Source organism: Cuculus canorus, chromosome 22 (assembly GCF_017976375.1).
Source record: "Cuculus canorus isolate bCucCan1 chromosome 22, bCucCan1.pri, whole genome shotgun sequence".
In the NCBI taxonomy this organism is placed as follows: Eukaryota; Metazoa; Chordata; class Aves; order Cuculiformes; family Cuculidae; genus Cuculus; species Cuculus canorus.
In genome coordinates, this window is record NC_071422.1 from 8,788,215 (window position 1) to 8,804,072 (window position 15,858).

General features: G+C 49.9%; 1 protein-coding gene and 3 non-coding genes across 8 annotated transcripts; all 4 read right to left on the minus strand.

Annotated features, from left to right (window-relative positions):
- Window positions 1-388: 388 nt before the first annotated feature.
- PABPC4 (poly(A) binding protein cytoplasmic 4) lies at window positions 389-14,817 on the minus strand. 5 transcript variants are annotated; one of them, XM_054086408.1, is made up of 16 exons: window positions 14,568-14,816; window positions 14,128-14,356; window positions 8,366-8,559; window positions 7,949-8,064; window positions 7,008-7,147; window positions 6,236-6,330; window positions 5,533-5,670; window positions 4,840-4,935; window positions 4,070-4,342; window positions 3,718-3,805; window positions 3,424-3,543; window positions 2,734-2,861; window positions 2,031-2,124; window positions 1,789-1,919; window positions 1,603-1,702; window positions 389-729 (listed from the first exon to the last, which is right to left on the minus strand). In XM_054086408.1, exons 2-15 carry the CDS (start codon window positions 14,318-14,320, stop codon window positions 1,616-1,618), a joined length of 1,893 nt encoding a protein of 630 aa, XP_053942383.1. In that variant the 5' UTR covers window positions 14,321-14,356; window positions 14,568-14,816; the 3' UTR covers window positions 389-729; window positions 1,603-1,615. The 5 variants fall into 5 exon arrangements, with proteins under 5 accessions (XP_053942383.1, XP_053942380.1, XP_053942382.1 ...); XM_054086405.1 differs by having other exon boundaries at window positions 14,128-14,359; XM_054086407.1 differs by having other exon boundaries at window positions 14,128-14,359; window positions 14,541-14,816.
- On the minus strand, window positions 3,162-3,290 carry LOC128854335 (small nucleolar RNA SNORA55). Its single transcript, XR_008453373.1, has one exon. It is a non-coding gene; the product is annotated as a small nucleolar RNA SNORA55 (small nucleolar RNA).
- LOC128854333 (small nucleolar RNA SNORA55) lies at window positions 4,437-4,569 on the minus strand. Its single transcript, XR_008453371.1, has one exon. It is a non-coding gene; the product is annotated as a small nucleolar RNA SNORA55 (small nucleolar RNA).
- Window positions 5,084-5,216, minus strand: LOC128854334 (small nucleolar RNA SNORA55). The gene has a single exon (XR_008453372.1). It is a non-coding gene; the product is annotated as a small nucleolar RNA SNORA55 (small nucleolar RNA).
- Window positions 14,818-15,858: the final 1,041 nt, after the last annotated feature.

The window sequence follows — 15,858 nt, forward strand, 5'->3', positions numbered from 1 at the left end:
ACGGGTACGGCGGGGGCGTGGCCACAGCTGCGCGGTTCGCCCCTTGCTCCGCGTGGGCGCCGGTCCCGCAGCCCCGGGGGCGCCCGCGGCTGCTTCCCGGAGTCCAGCCTTGGACGCTGCCCTTGGGCACACCTCACAGATGCTCCTGCTGCGTCGCGGTTTGGTGACAGCCCTCTTCCCCCTTTCAGACCCAAACCAAACGCAGCGCAACCCTCCGTGGTCATCATTTTAACAGAGCTGCTCCAGAACAGTGAACCAGCAGAATAACTCAGACTAAAACTGTGACTTATCAGTCACAACAGCTGCCTGCCAGGTTAACTGCACTGAGCCACATCCCCTTTACTTATCAAACCTAGAGACTAACTTACAAACAGGGCAGAAGCTTTTTTTATTTCTTTATTGATAAATGCTTTCCAGACTTTCCAAACTGGATTGTTCAAGTTAAAACCAAAACCACAAAATACTCTCAACCTAAAACCCTCAACGTCCTGCTCGGAAGACACAGAGGGCAGCTCCATTCTGACCACAAAGGAAAAGCTTGCAAGCCCAATTCCGGGTTTGGAAACCTAGAGTTCACAGTTGGATTTTTAAATAAGGTCTTAAAGACCAGTTAACAAAATGCAATAGAACTACATGATACGGCATGGCATCAAGATCCACGAGGCAGCAAAGGGTCTCCACACAGCTTGAGCAGGCATCTACAATGGGGCTATTTGGCTTCTTTGCATCCTGTAGGGAAAGACGATGAGAGGAGTTACCACAGGCTGCACACCTCGCTCCAGAGTGGTGAGCTCTCAAGCACCACAAGGTACAGAAAAGCTGTCAGCAGTTGTGGATAACACCAATTTCTGATCATCTGAGAAGAAATATCAGTGCTTTAGCGGGGCAGCCACTGAGGAACAGGCACAGGAAACCAGGAGATCCCTTCAGCATCTGTCATCAATTCGAGTTCTTGACATCCGACCACAGCCACCTCAGAAAAAGGACTGAGGGCATCCATTCCACACAACCCACAGGAAAACAGATCATCAACAGCAAGAGGAGGCATTCCAAAACCAAACATATTCAGAGGCTAAACAAGGGCCAGTTCCAAAAACGAGAGACAGCACTGGCTTGGACAGACCCATGCAATGCAATGACATTCCTGACACCTGCGCTTCAACAGATCCTGCAGGCAGACAAGGGTCAGGATAAGGCACAGGCATTAACAGCCTACTCAGCCTCAGAGCTACCAGAACAACTTGTGTCCCTTGTTTTATCTCCCAGATCAGCAGTTGCTCTAGGCTCAGCTCAATACATTATTCCTTTCTCAACATGTCACCTGCTAGGAACTGCAGGGATTTATGCAACATCTTTCTGATGCTCACCTAAAATAGGATTTTTAAGAATATTTCTAAAGCTTCTACAATAAGGATTCCATTGGGAAAAACTGCATTAGGGTTTCTTTTTTGTTTTGTCTTGTTTTTTTTAAGGAGTGGACTAAAAGTAGACAAGTGCTGCACCCAGACCTACTCGACCCCACATTCCATCTGCGTTCACTAACAATCTCGCTCTACTTACTCCTGGATGCTTTTCAGTGGTGCCAAGGACTGAGACACTCACCAGTCTTCCTGGTTTAAGAGGTAGCAGCAACAACGCCCACCTTCTGGGCAGCTTCCTTCTTGGCCTGGTGAGCCTGCAACACTGCAACGGCCTCCTCCACCTCGGGAGAGCAGGAACCCAGTGAGAGCTGCTCTCCAGACCAAAGCCACCCACAGTCCCCCCATCCAAATGAACCAGCTGGCTCACCTTTGACCGGAGTGACTCCGGAGACTCCAGCATGTGCAGCAGCTCCGAATTGTCAATCTCTAGCAGCATTCCTGTGATCTTCCCGGCAAGGCTGGGGTGCATAGCTTGAATCAGTGGGAACAAACGTTCCCCTGGGAAAAAAAGGAGTTCAGAAAGCCCAAATTCAATTCAAAAGTCATCTCTGAAACTCAAGGGCATTTCCCAAGTACCACACAATCTATAGGAAGCGGAATTTGCCTTACCCAGCATCTGTTTCTGCTCCTGGGGAGGGGCAGCCGCTAGCATGGAGGCAGTCAGCGGCTCCTGGCCCTGCACATGTACTGCAGGCTGGGGGGCCTGTGGAGGGCAGACAGGAGGGCTCTGAAACAGGTGCTAGGCTGGTGGCGTCACTTACAGACAATAAGATACTCTCTCCTTCTGAAGTAGTCTTTGTCAAGCCTACAGCAGCCTTAACTCTCAGAAAAGGTGCTCCTGGTTCAAACGCTCCCCCTCCACACCCCAAACTCAACCCCTCATTGTCACACATGGGCATTGCATATCTGACAAGAACTGGATCAAACATTGCAAGGCAAATAATGGAGCTGGGAAAGAGCAACATCCATGACTGCTTTTGACAACGCAGAAGTTTGTGGGAAAGCGAACTGTGCCTTCAGCGATATCTGGTGAGGATGTGGCAAAGAGGGGACAGAACAAATGACTGCAAAAACAGGAAAGCAACAAACTATCCTAGCAGCGAATCTGGGTCAAATAGGGCTTGCAAGGACAAGACAGATAAACCAACTGGGTTCCTCCTAGCAAAGGTACAACTTCAACTTAAATTCTAAATTATGACATCTGTCTGGGTTATAGAAGCAGTCTGAAGTGTCTGTAAAAACACTTCAGCTGCCCATAAAACCTGTGGGACTGCCAGCACTGCAGGGAGGTCAGCATGGAGTGTGGTGTTACCTGCAGGGGTGGCACAGCTGGGTGGGGGCTGCGCACACTAGAAGCGTATTTGTAAGGAGGAACAGCTCTGGGAGCAGGGGCAGGTACAGGTGGACGGGGAGCTAAATTCTGCCCTGTGCTGCCAACACCTGCAAGAGAACAGAATTACAAACACCTGTAGCAATGTGCAAGCAAGCTGGGACCTCCGATACTAACTGCTGAATTCAGATTATGCCCTGCACACTCTTACACTCCTTTAGAAACTGGTTTCTCCAAATCGTAACTGGCTACTCCAGGAAGCAGCCATCCTCCCTGAACTAAACTATGCATTCCCCATCCTGTATTTAAGATATTTTCTGGTTTTTTTTTTCACTGGAATAAAATTAATTTGGATGCTCTACTTGGAAAAGTACCCATGATCTACAGAGCAGGTTGCTTTTTCATGTGGTAAATGCTGCGAAGGTGTAGCAATGAGTTCCAAACCAGGGGAAAATAGCGCATCTGGGTTTCTGCTGCTGTGCTGTAGCACCAACTGTCCCCAGACCTGCACTGCACAGCAAGGAATAGGAAAGAGGTGCTGTCTGCGCCCCTTGCTCCCGGCAGCCTTTGGTTATCTGTATCTGACAACCATCTCTGGAAGCAAAAAACAAGTCTCAATAGCAACCTCCTCCCTCCCAGCCAAGGGAAGAGCCTGGGAGGCAGACACCTTACCAACTCGCTGGGCAGCAGCAGGGAGGCCACGAGCGGCTGGAGCATTGCTGGCAGGGGCCAGATGGCGCAGTGCTGGCCGTGGTCCAGACTGGCGCATGGCACTGGGCATTCCCTGGAAGCCTAATGGAAAAAATGAGGGGAAATCCTCAAAACAGAACTGACTGGCAAACCAGGACAGTCAGCTACAGGGAGCAGGTTGGGGTTGCGCACGGAAAGGAAAGCATGCACAGTTCTTGTTGGAAAAATACAACCAAGAGGGTTATCCAACCAAAACATTGTCTCTACCACACTCACCTTGAGGTCTTCCGCCTTGCTGCCAGCGTGGGTTGGGTCTCATCTGCGCCATTTGGTTGGGTGCATAGTAAGTGGGTCTGCTCTGCGCCTGAAGACAGAGTGGACAAGCTCTGAGGCAGCATCTAAGCCAGTAACCAACATTGTTTACAACAAGTCTTGGCAGTTGTTGCCAGGACTCACTCAATTCACATCAACAGAACAGGCAGCTGGTAAGTCAGAGCATTAACTCTGCTGAGTGCACACCTCATTAGGAGTTACTTGTTATAGGCATAAGAAAGGCTCTGAGATTATTGCAACTGAGCCATCAAAGGTTCCAAGACAGGTTAAAAAGCCACACCTAAGCTCAGTTTACCTGGGGCACAGCAGGCATGAAATATCCACCCGCAGCAGGCTGGAACTGATTAATGATTGTGTTGGCAGGCAAGGCTCTCATCCCTGCAATGCGCTGCATATACTGATTTGTGAGATGGGCTTTTCGCTCCTCTTTCCTTTGTGCAAGTGCAACATACAAAGGCTTTGAGCCCACAATGCGCCCGTTCATCTCTGTCACTGCTTTCGTAGCTTCTTCTGGAGAGGAAAAGCAGACAAAGCCAAACCCTTTGCTCCGTCCATCTTCCAGCATCACCTGCAGTAAACATCAATTGCTTATGGAGCACTGTCACAAGAATAGCACAATAATCCCCATTTTTAACTGTCACCTCTCAGGCAGGTAAGGGTGTAACTGTTGCAGAGGCGTAGAGACAGGCACTCAGGGAATGAGAAGTCGCCTGTCTGGATTCACTCTGCTTTTCTGTAAGCACCATGCGTCCCCAGGCCCACACTGCACAGCAAGGAATGGGAAAGATCTGGTGCAGACTCTGAACACAGAGAGAAATGCCATTTCATGCTTACTGGTAGTCACCTCAAACAGACGTGTTTGTCACTTCCTGCCTCCTCTTATAATGAGGGAATGAAGCAAGTTTTCAGTAAAATCCCACCAAAACCCTAAGAAATCTGTGTATTCACTAGTCCAGACGTTTTAAGGACCACAATGACCAGGAGACACAAGAACTGCCCCCTTCAATCCCATGTCAATTCCTTCTTCAGGCTTTAAAATCCAAATACCCTCACACCCCACCATACCTTGGCACTCGTTATTGACCCAAATGGTGAGAACTCCTTCCTTAGTTTTTCGTCATCTATAGTGTCATCAAGGTTTTTAATATACAGGTTAACACCCTAGAAAGGAGAGAACAAGACATTCATAACATTAAAGAAAACCTTGAGCAAGTTGACTGTTAGCAGCCATCTGCCAGACCTGTAATTTGTCTGAAAACTCTTAATTTAGCACAATGTTCCTTTCATCCCACCCAAAGCTGAAGGCGATGATTGTTGCAAAGGTGTAGAGACTAGTCCCACTGTGGTGAAAGGGAGCTTGTCTGGATTTCCTCTGCTTTCCTGTTGCATCCCGTGTCCCCAGCTCAGCACTATATTGCAATGAGCGGGGAAGATTTAGATGCGATCTCTGACATGAACCACTTCTGCTATAAGTGAGAGACAACAGTGGAGGGTTATGCTGTCTCTTTCCATCCTTCTAGGTATCCCCACTGGAAAACAAAGGGGATTGGATGACTTATCGCATGTCCTCCTAAACATTTACCTTCCAGGGCTATGCTCTGATGCCTGCATCACCCCCAGATGCCAGAGCCACCTTTACCTTTCTGCTCCCAGGATATCTCATGGCTGTTTGTTGTTCGATTGTTTTGTCAATTCTCTTCAAGTCTGCCAACAGACTGAAAACGGTGCCTACATTCAGCAAAGGAACAGACTATTTACCTGGTACCGGCTGAGTCGCTCTTGTTTCAGCTGTTCAAACTTCCGTTTCAGTTCAGCCTGGCGCTCGACCTTCTTCTGCGCACGACCTACAAATACCATTTTACCATTTATATCTCTTCCATTCATTTCTTCTACTGCCTGGATAGAGGGTGAAAGAGGAAGCTGTCAGCTTCTGTGACAGGATTGCACCTGATCCTCCTAGGAAAAGGACTGTCCAAAGCTCCTGCCTGCGAGCCATTACACCAAGCTGCCATGTTACTTTCACACTGTAACAACAGGCAAATGACAGACAAACTGCAATTATCAGGAGGAGCCACGCTGACACCACTGCTGTAAGTGCTTTACTAAACAGCAACTTGGAATTCAACTCTAACCCTTTTTCCAATTAAGGCCAAACTTTAACAAGTGGCCTACTTAGAGAAGACCTCAAGTACTTACTCAAGTTGCCCCCCTCCTCAATCCCTGCACTGTAGTATTTCTTCAGCTACTAATGTTCTCGATTATAGGACTGTGTTATGTGTGGAGTCTGGAGAAACACCAGGTTGCTCTTGAATGTCACGCTCATAAGCTGCAAAAGGTTCCCAAGTCCCCACATCCAGAAGAGGTTATGCTTGAGGCAGAACTTCCTACATTTCAGTAGCACGCTCCTACAAGTAAGTTTTCTCTTCTCTGACAATATCAAGCAGCATAAGATTGGTCATACCTTGTTAGCATCTTCATGCTTTTCAAAGCTTACAAAGCCGAAGCCTTTGGATTTTCCAGTGGGGTCTGTCATCACTTTAACACTCAGAGTTTTACCTGTTACCAAGGGACACAGTTAGTAAAACACCACAAAAACGTTTCAAGACTGTTAAAGCCCATGTAATATCCTCAGCCTTCATGCTCTCACCTGCTGCTCAGCCTCTGCCTGCTGACCTACATCTGACAATAATTACCCACTCTTCAACTGTCCGTGCTCCTCAGCCTCCCAGTTCTGGCTTCGGCTGGGACAGAGTTAACTTTCTACCCAGTAGCTGATACAGTGCTGTGGTTTGGGTTTACTATGAGAATAATGTTGATAACACACTGATCTTTTCAGTTGTTGTTAAGTAAAGGTCATGCTACCACAAGGACTTCTCGGCTTCCCATGCTCTACTGGCAAGCAGGTGCCAGGACAGCAGACCCACACCGGCCAAAAGAATATTCTAGAGCATAGGACATCATGCTCAAGGCAGGACTGCTGCTTGGGAAGGGGCTGGGCATCGGTCAGCAAGCAGGTGCTGAGCAACTGCATTGTGCACCACTTTGTTTGTATACTCTTTTAACACCATTATTATTATTTTCTCTTCCTTTGCTTCCTTTATTCTCTCCCCTATCCCACTGTGGGGCTGTGTGGTGTTTGGCTGCTGGCTGGGTTAAACCACGACACTCAGGCAGCAGCACAGTTAAACCGTCATGAGTCACGAAACTCACATTAAAAATGTTTCTGTATTTACCATATTTGCTGAAGAGCTCCTTTAGCCTTTCATCATCCATGTCATCCCCAAAATTTTTAATATACACATTGGTGAACTCCTTTGCCTTGGCTCCCAGCTCTGCCTCCCGCTCTTTACGAGATTTGAATCTCCCAACAAATCTGTAAGAAAGAATGAAAATAAGCAGCTTGTTTCCCAGAGCAGAAAAACGACATGTGATTTGCAGTGAGGTAAAAAATGAATGCGTAGTATGAGCTGGGAATGGGGACAAGAGGGCGACAGGAGAAGGACAAACAAGCCTCAGACCAACCAGAACAATCACCTGTCCTACAGCGGCGCAAGCCAGACAAAGATGCGCACACGGCACTGCTGAGGAGAGCAGTGGCCACAGGAACCCACTCCTGCCCACCAGCAGAGAGGCGACAAACCAAGGCTGGGACCAGGAACTCAACAGCCCTGTGACGGAACAAAAGTGGCCACAGCTGGGGCAGGGACACCCAGCAGCCCTGCAACGGAGCGAGAGCAGTCACGGCTGGGGCAGGGACACCCAGCAACGGAGCAAGAGCGGTCACGGCTGGTGCAGGGACACCCAGCAACGGAGCAAGAGCAGTCACGGCTGGGGTAGGGACACCCAGCAGCCCTGCGACGGAGTGGGAGGAGGCCACAGCTGGGGCAGGGACACCCATCAGCCTGGCAACAGAGCAAGAGACCACATTTGGGGCAGGGACACCCAGCAGCCCTGTGACGGAGCGGGAGCAGGCCACGGCTGGGGCAGGGACACCCAACAGCCCTGTGACGGAGCGGGAGGAGGCCACGGCTGGGGCAGGGTCACTCACCAGCCTGATAGTGGAGAGGCTGCAGGCCAAGACTGGGGCAGGTGAACCAGTGCCTTTGTGTCCCTGTTAATACCGAGCTGCATCCCGGTTCATGCGATCGCTGCTGCTTCTGGCTGTGACACTCACACTTTGCGGTCGTTGAGCAGCATGCCGTTCATCTTCTCGATGGCTCTGTCTGCGGCATCTTGGGTCTCAAAGTGCACAAATGCGTAGCCCTTAGAGCCATTCTCATCACACACCACCTGGACACGTGGAAGAGAATAAACTGTCAGCGCTCTGAACAAGTCGTCTCCTCAGTCATGCTTAGACCCAGGGCCAGTGCACACATAGGAGCCAGCACTAGAAAGACATTATCCACGTTCCCAACTTGCACACTTCAGCACCAAATCTGACAACTTCATCAATCCCTGACCTTTCTGCCAACTCTGCCTTTTAGAGACTCTGCTCCTCACTCAGTGATTGGGGTCCCTTCTGCTTACTGCACCGGGCCTGTCTGATCACACCACTGCTAGAACAGAATCAGACAAAGGAACCACATCTCACCTTGCAGGACAAAATATTCCCAAACGCTGAGAATGTGTCATAAAGTGCCTTGTTATCAATGGATTTGTCCAGGTTCTTAATGAAGACATTCCCAACCCCCGACTTCCTCAGGGAGGGGTCCCTCTGAGACCACATGATGCGAATGGGTTTTCCTTTGATCACATCAAAATTCATGGTATCTAGTGCACGCTCAGCTGCAAGAGAAGTCAAGAACAGATTTCTGTGGTTTGTTAAAGAACTAAGATTCCCACCATGTGGGCAATCATTTTCTCTGAATTTTACTTGTCTCATGGAGATATATGGAGTAATATCATGGGTAGCCAATTCCAATGGCTTTTTAACCCAAAGTTTTGAGGGAAGTTTTTGCAGCATAGTCACCAGACACGTATAAGATCCAACAGGTTTAACAGACTATTTCAAATTCACACCAAAGCAATGTTTTAACAACTACAGCAAAGAGAGTATCAAAATGCTGGGGTTTATTTGTTATAATATATTAAAAATGAATTGCTGCACCCAAACAAGGAAAGGAAATGCAGGAAACCCTGGAGGGAGGGAAGCAACAAGAGCCACTGTTTGGTTTGTTTGCTTTTCATGAAGCTCACATCCACCTGTATTCATTTCTATTAAGAGAAAAGGATCATCACCCTGACAGGTCAGGGAAAATGTGCCCAGACACGTGGCTGGCTGGGGAGCAGAGGTGAGTCAGCATCTAAGTTACGGGGCCAAAAGATGATTCCCAAGTTCCTCAATCTAAAGATGACAGCAAGAGTGGAAAAAAATGGGGAAAAAAAGTCCATACACGCAGTCTAATTAAGAGGGAAGTGTTTATCTCAACACTAAAACCCCAGCACTATCATTGCAATCCACACCAAAACCTCGCTCCACAATTCTATTTCTGCCACCTACCAGGATATTAAAAGGACCATTACGCACACGCATCAGGATCCTGTTCATAGAACTGAGAAGCCTGGGACTACTCTGCGCCAGAAAACACTCCCAGCATGGAGTGAGCAGAGAAGACTGTTAATTTCCAGCATGAAGCAGGGAAAGAGAAGGACAGACATGCATTAAAATCATGGAATATTAACAGGGCAGAAACCAGGTTTTCAACATTTGTTCAGCTTAGCTCTCTCATGCCACCTTCACCCAGTGATACTTGCTGAGTAGATTTCAGAAGGAGCAAATTCAAGGAAAATGTCAATTTGAACACTTTCTTTCAGGTGACTGCTGGTGCAGCCAGCAGAGTCGTTATTCCCCATTTCACAGCGCTCCTCTAGGACACCAGTGGGACACTGATCACAGGAGTCCCCTGCACTCCCTGCTCCCATCTGCACCACTGCTGGGAAGTTCCTTCAGATTTTTCATGTGCTTAAAATGTTTAAATGCTTTAAAATGTATTTTTTTATTGTGGCTGCTTTTGTAATTGAAGTGATGCCCTCACGATTCTCCTATTATCCCCAGTCCTTCATGTGCACCTAGCTGGGAAATAAGCTCTGCTGGATTTCCCTCCTGAAAGAGTCAAGACTTGCAATAAAAACAAAAATAAGGGAATTTATTGTTGCTAGACTCTGCTGGCTCTGTTTAGTCAAAGGCGTTAAATTCAACTAGCTGCTGTGCTGAAATGACTCCTCAGCTGCTGCTCTGAACCAACGCAGCAGAGGCTCCTGCAGCCCATTCCTAGCAGACGACCTGGGCCAGCTTGTCAAATTTGGCAGTGTTTATTTATAGCCGGGAGAGGGGCTCCAGAGGCATGTGCTGGCAGGGACACTCCAGGGTGTGTGTTCCTTCTGCAGTAGGAACAGGGCTCTTGCTGAAAGGTGCCAGGCAGAGGAAGCAGCAGCACGCACCCAAGGGAACTGTGCAACTCTACAGCAGCAATCAAGGCAGAGAGCAGTCAAACCCTCTTCCGAGCTTGCTTAGGCACACACTGAAGCAGATGGTACTGCTTTGCTCTTTCTATAGCTTACCAGTATCTCACTCTGTTATCATACTCCACTCCAAATTCACTCAGCTACTTCTTGAAAGCAGCAGAGTAAGAAAGACCTAGATGGATTCCCCAGTTCAAGAAAGGTCTGCCATGCCCACAAGTGGAAATGCAATCACACACCTTAGAAAATCTGTAAGGAATCAGCATGAGTTGTGTGACTGGAACTGAGCACATCTGACTAATTTCCTTCATCTGAGCAAACACCTTCTCCTTTTCTTCAAAACACAAAGCTTCAGCCCTTTCAGTTCCTGTCATACTTCCAGCAGACTCAATTGTAACTCAGATACATTAAACATTCTCAACCCCTTTCAGGCCTCCTTTCATCCCTCTTCCATAGCCTTCTAGATAGGGAAAGCATATGAACAGTTCTTGCAGCTTGCCTGAGGCCTCCAAGTAATTAATCTCCATTGCAGGCTCCCTGAAGCAGAGCTAGCACAAAGCTGGAATTAGCAACTGTGGCTGAGCAGCATAAAGGCAGAGAACCACACACACACACGCACCCCAGGGTTCACTCACAAGAAATTCTGTACAAGGAGCTCTGCTCTGCAAAAGCAGCTGCTCTGCAAACTTTCATTTACAGCACAAAGCAAAACACACCCCAAAACAGCACACAACACTAATGTAACCACTGATTTAAAAAAGGAGAGGTTGCCTACAAAACAAACTTGAATCCCTCAACCACTGAGTCAGAACAAAATGATGCTGACAACGAAGCACAGGTAAGTGACCCCTCTTCTGTTAACCTGTGTAATGTGAATAGGGGTGTGAGGTTATCTTCTATTCTGTAAGGAAGAAAAAGGAGACAAGATATTTATCTGTACTCTTGTACACTTTTCTTCAGAGACACTTATCTAACACCAGCTCTGGGTTCCTTTTCGGCTCAGGAAATGTCCCATTCTCTCTGTGCTTCCAGAACAGCTTATCTCTACAGCCATGTTAAAGTTTCTCTGCTTCATTAGCTGAGCCATCATGTCTTGACTTCTGCCAATGTTATGAAACTCTGGAATGCAGTTAAATTGCATGAGGAACACATGGAAAAGGAAATTCAGCTTTTCTTTCAAATGAAATGAGTTTGTTCTCTTTCCCTTCTTCACAGTCAAAGAGAATATTAACAACCACAGCTGAGCCTGAACTCACCAGAACTTTGAAGCGTTTCCTGAATCTGCTTATCGCAGGGTGACAGAGTCAGTATTCAGCATTCACTGGTTACTGCACCAAAGAGTTGCATTGAAAACAACAGAGCTTATTTTCACCATAAGTAATCTTTCTGCCTGCCAGCTAGACAATGCATGTCCAGAGAGTCACTCCTTCCAGGTCAAGCACTGCTCTGTTACCTAACAAAAACATAGGGATAAACTCAAGCTCTGATTCAGTTTGATCACAGGGACTCCGGGAGAACAGAGCATGTACAGGATGTGACAGTGCAATTTCCTGGTGCCCCCACGCAGTGGGGAGCCAGAGCTCAAGCTACCTGACTCACTCCATGGTGTTCCTCTAGTCCTACAGACACAGTCCCCTTTCCAACACCAAAGGGTTAAAACATTGCTTTCTTCATATTCATGGAACACTCACCCTTCCACAAACGGTACAGGGAAATGCAAACTATCATACCTCAACTTCTTTAACACCCACTACCACTTCAAGTCCATCACCAACATTTCCACAAGAACTTCCCTAAAGGTTTTCAGAGCACTAAGCTTTCTGATGACTTTTAAGTGGTATTTTGAGCATCCATCACTCAGAAATCAAACCAGGTCCCTACAGTGCTACAGAACACTCCCCATCTTTAACGAAATGGAGTCCGAACACATTTCTGGTTATGCACTCCTGGAAGCATACCCAGATCCCTTCTCCTCTCAGAAAGCCCTCCAGCAGGCAGCACGAAGTGCTGCACCCTGAAAGTAAAATCCAAACTCCAGCATTTGTCAGTCAGAATCTTATTCTCCATATTCATGTCTCTGTTTCAGAGACACCACAACATGCCACAATGGGTTCCCCTTTCCAAAATTATCTATGCTCTGTGCCTCACATTTACTCCAGCAGCTGCTTTTCGCTTATGAGAACTAACACACACTGCAGTTTGCCTGGCAGAAGAAAGAGGAATGTTTCAGAAGGGATCTCTTCATGGGGGCAGGAGGAGGTTGAACATTTCTCCTTCCTGAAGTTAACTCAATGATGAGGTTTAAACCACTTGACCTTTGCAGCCCTACCAGTAACAAGACACCTCCCACTGTCAAAGTATCCCCTGAAGCAACTGAGACTTCCTAAAATGTCTGCTGCCTCACCAGAAGTTTGGAATGATGCAACCTCCCTCTAAATTCCTGCCTCTTCATTACCATAGAAGATTATTTTGAAATACATTGCAATGCCACCTGTCTTCCTACTCACATGAGAAGCAGAAATTCTTTATGCTAAAGCAAGAACATGTGAGGGTCCTCTCTTCCCTTTTAACAACATAACTGCACTTCCCATGCAGATCTTCTCTGCTTTAGGAGAACTTCCTCCTCATTGTCTGGCACCCTACCTCCCTAATGTTTATCTAATCTGAGCTCCTTCTTGGCTTTATTTCTGTTGCAGTTTTTTATTTATCCTGACAAAACAAAACCTCAGCCCAGAGGCAGGTAAGCCTGGGTAACTGCACCTTTGCTTGTACGGCACATGAACACAGCGAGGATGGCAAACAGTCACAACAGAATACACAAAACCCAAACATCCCAGCCCAGAGCTCAATCTCAAAGGCTCTGTTAGCTTGCAGGAACATAACTTTGTTATAACATTTTTGTTCTCTACCCAACAAACACTGTGATACAAAGCCAGTAAATCGACCCATGTAACAAACAGACCTCTCCCTGCTGTCTGTAAACATCAAGCAGAATCATCTACCACAGGCTGCAGGAAAGATTACCTGCTGCTGAAAATTCCTGTTTTGTGAATCAACTCTGAATTCCAGGGGAAAGTTCACTCTCATCCATCCTTTGGATGCCTCTGTCACATACAGATACTGCTAAACAATAGCCGAGCGCAATAAACTTGCACAGGTTGACAAGCAGAGGTTCTGGAAATGAGTGCACAAAATGCTGACCCGTATTTCTTCCAGAAAAGACACGTTCCAAAGTAACCCCTTCTGTTCCTTCTTCCACACACTACTGCTGTTTCAGATCTAGAACCCCTGCTTGAGCAGGAGCCAAAACAAAGTATGAGAAAAAGAGTCTGGCAAGAGCAAAACAACATGGCTTCTGCACCTGAGACAACCTAAACAACCCACTTTCTATCAATTAATGCAGGAATACCACCACCCAAAACAAGAGACCCATCCAGCCTCTTGCATAAATGCAGTGACCTGCAGCCCACCAGGTCTCCCAAATATTAAATTGGAGAGAGCAGGCAGCCAGGGGCTCAGCCAGGGAAACTGAACATTCGGCTGGGGCTGACAGCCCTGAACAACTTCTGCCAGGACCAACTGCAGGAAGACCCACATAGGAACAAAGGGGAACACAGTAGAGATAATTCTCTTATACAAAGAGCAAACCACAGTCTCCAAAGCTCAACACTAGTAAGAGACAGGTCTGCCTACCAGAGATGCTACTGAGATGCATAGCCGCGGAGTATTACAGAGTTGTAAAAAGTATTCCAGGTTCACCATCACCACTCAGTGATTACTCACCCTGCAACACTCTGTACGTGGCAGCACACACCGAGAGCGGTGTGGAGTGGGGAAAAGTGAATAAAAGTGACTAAAAGAGCCGCAGAGGTGGTGATTCGTGTCACTCACCGTCTGCCGGCTGCTGGAAGTTGACGTAGGCATAGCCGAGGGACCGGCGGGTGATCATGTCCCTGCAGACGCGGATGGAGAGGACGGGCCCGGCGGGGCTGAACTTCTCGTAGAGCATGGCCTCGGTGACATCGGGGTGCAGGTCGCCCACGTACAGCGATGCCATGGGGTAGCTGCTGGCCGCCGCGTTCATCTTCTGCTCCGAGAGCCGAGGGGGCTGTTCTCGAGGCTTCTTTAAGTCAAGCGTTTAGTAAATACTTAAACCGGGGTGGGGAAACTCAGAATCTTATTTAAAGCCCTAGGGGGCTGGCGGGCAGAGCTGGGGACGGGGCTGCCCGGGGACCGAACCCTACCCCCCGCCCGAGCTGCCGGATTTTCCGAGATAAAACCCAACAAAACTAGGAAGAACAGACCTCCCCACCGCGGCTCCCGATACGAACCGGTCTCTTCCAGCAGCTCCGCGTCGGGTTCTCAGCCCGGAACCCGCGGTAGCTCCGGCGGGCGGCCCGAGGCGGCGGGACGGAGCTGGCCCCGCGCCCCCCCTGCCCCGCGGAGTCGGCCGGGGCGGCACTGGGCCCGGTGGGGGGAAAGGCGGCGGCGGCGCACGGCGCTTTATGACGGCGGGGGGAGCGACGCCGCGCGCCAGGCGCCCAGGCCGCGGGAAGCGACCCCAGCCCCGCGCCCCGGCCCCGCAGCGCCCCCGGCGGCGGGGAGGACACACAGCGCCGCAGCGCCCACAGCGCCCCCGGCGGCGGGGAGGACACACAGCGCCCCCGGCGGCGGGGAGGACACACAGCGCCGCAGCGCCCACAGCGCCCCCGGCGGCGGGGAGGACACACAGCGTCCCCGGCGGCGGGGAGGACACACAGCGCCCACAGCGCCTCCGGCGGCGGGGAGGACACACAGCGCCCCCGGCGGCGGGGAGGACACACAGTGCCCCCGGCGGCGGGGAGGACACACAGCGCCCACAGCGCCTCCGGCGGCGGGGAGGACACACAGCGCCGCAGCGCCCACAGCGCCCCCGGCGGCGGGGAGGACACACAGAGCCCACAGCGCCCACAACGCCCCCGGCGGCGGGGAGGACACACAGCGCCCCCGGCGGCGGGGAGGACACACAGCGCCCTCAACCGGGGGGAAGCGCACGCTGCCGCCATTTTGGGGTCGCCTGCGCTCAGTGACACATGGCAGCCTCTCAGTGGCACATGGTGGCCCCTCAGTGGGACACGGCAGCCCCTCAGCATCACCCTGGCTCCCACCTCCTCGCCTGCCCCAGGATGAGCCGAAACTCCGTGTCCTCCCAAACCGCTCCCAGCGTTGCAAATCCCCCCCAGAAGGGGCAGCTGTGTCCCCTTGAGCGCAGCCCTTCCGTGAGCCATGGGCCCTCGGGCTGTCCCGACACCCCCCTCCGGTCGGGAGCACCCACCTGCTCCAGCCAGCGGCCATCAGCGTGATGACCCTGGCCATGTGTGCACCACAAGGTTCCCACGGCCATGAAGAGCTGCCCCAGCACAGGCACAGCTGGGCAGGTCAAGGGAGAAACGACCCTCGTGCCCACAGCAACACTCCGGGAGGGGAGCTTGTCGGCTGTTTCCCACCCTATCCCATCTCATCCCATGCCATCCCCATCCCATCCTGACCCCTTCCCTATTCCCACCCTCATCCTCATCATGTCCTGTCGTGTCCTGCTTCCCATCCCCATCTCCACCTCCATCCCCATCCCATCTCACCCCA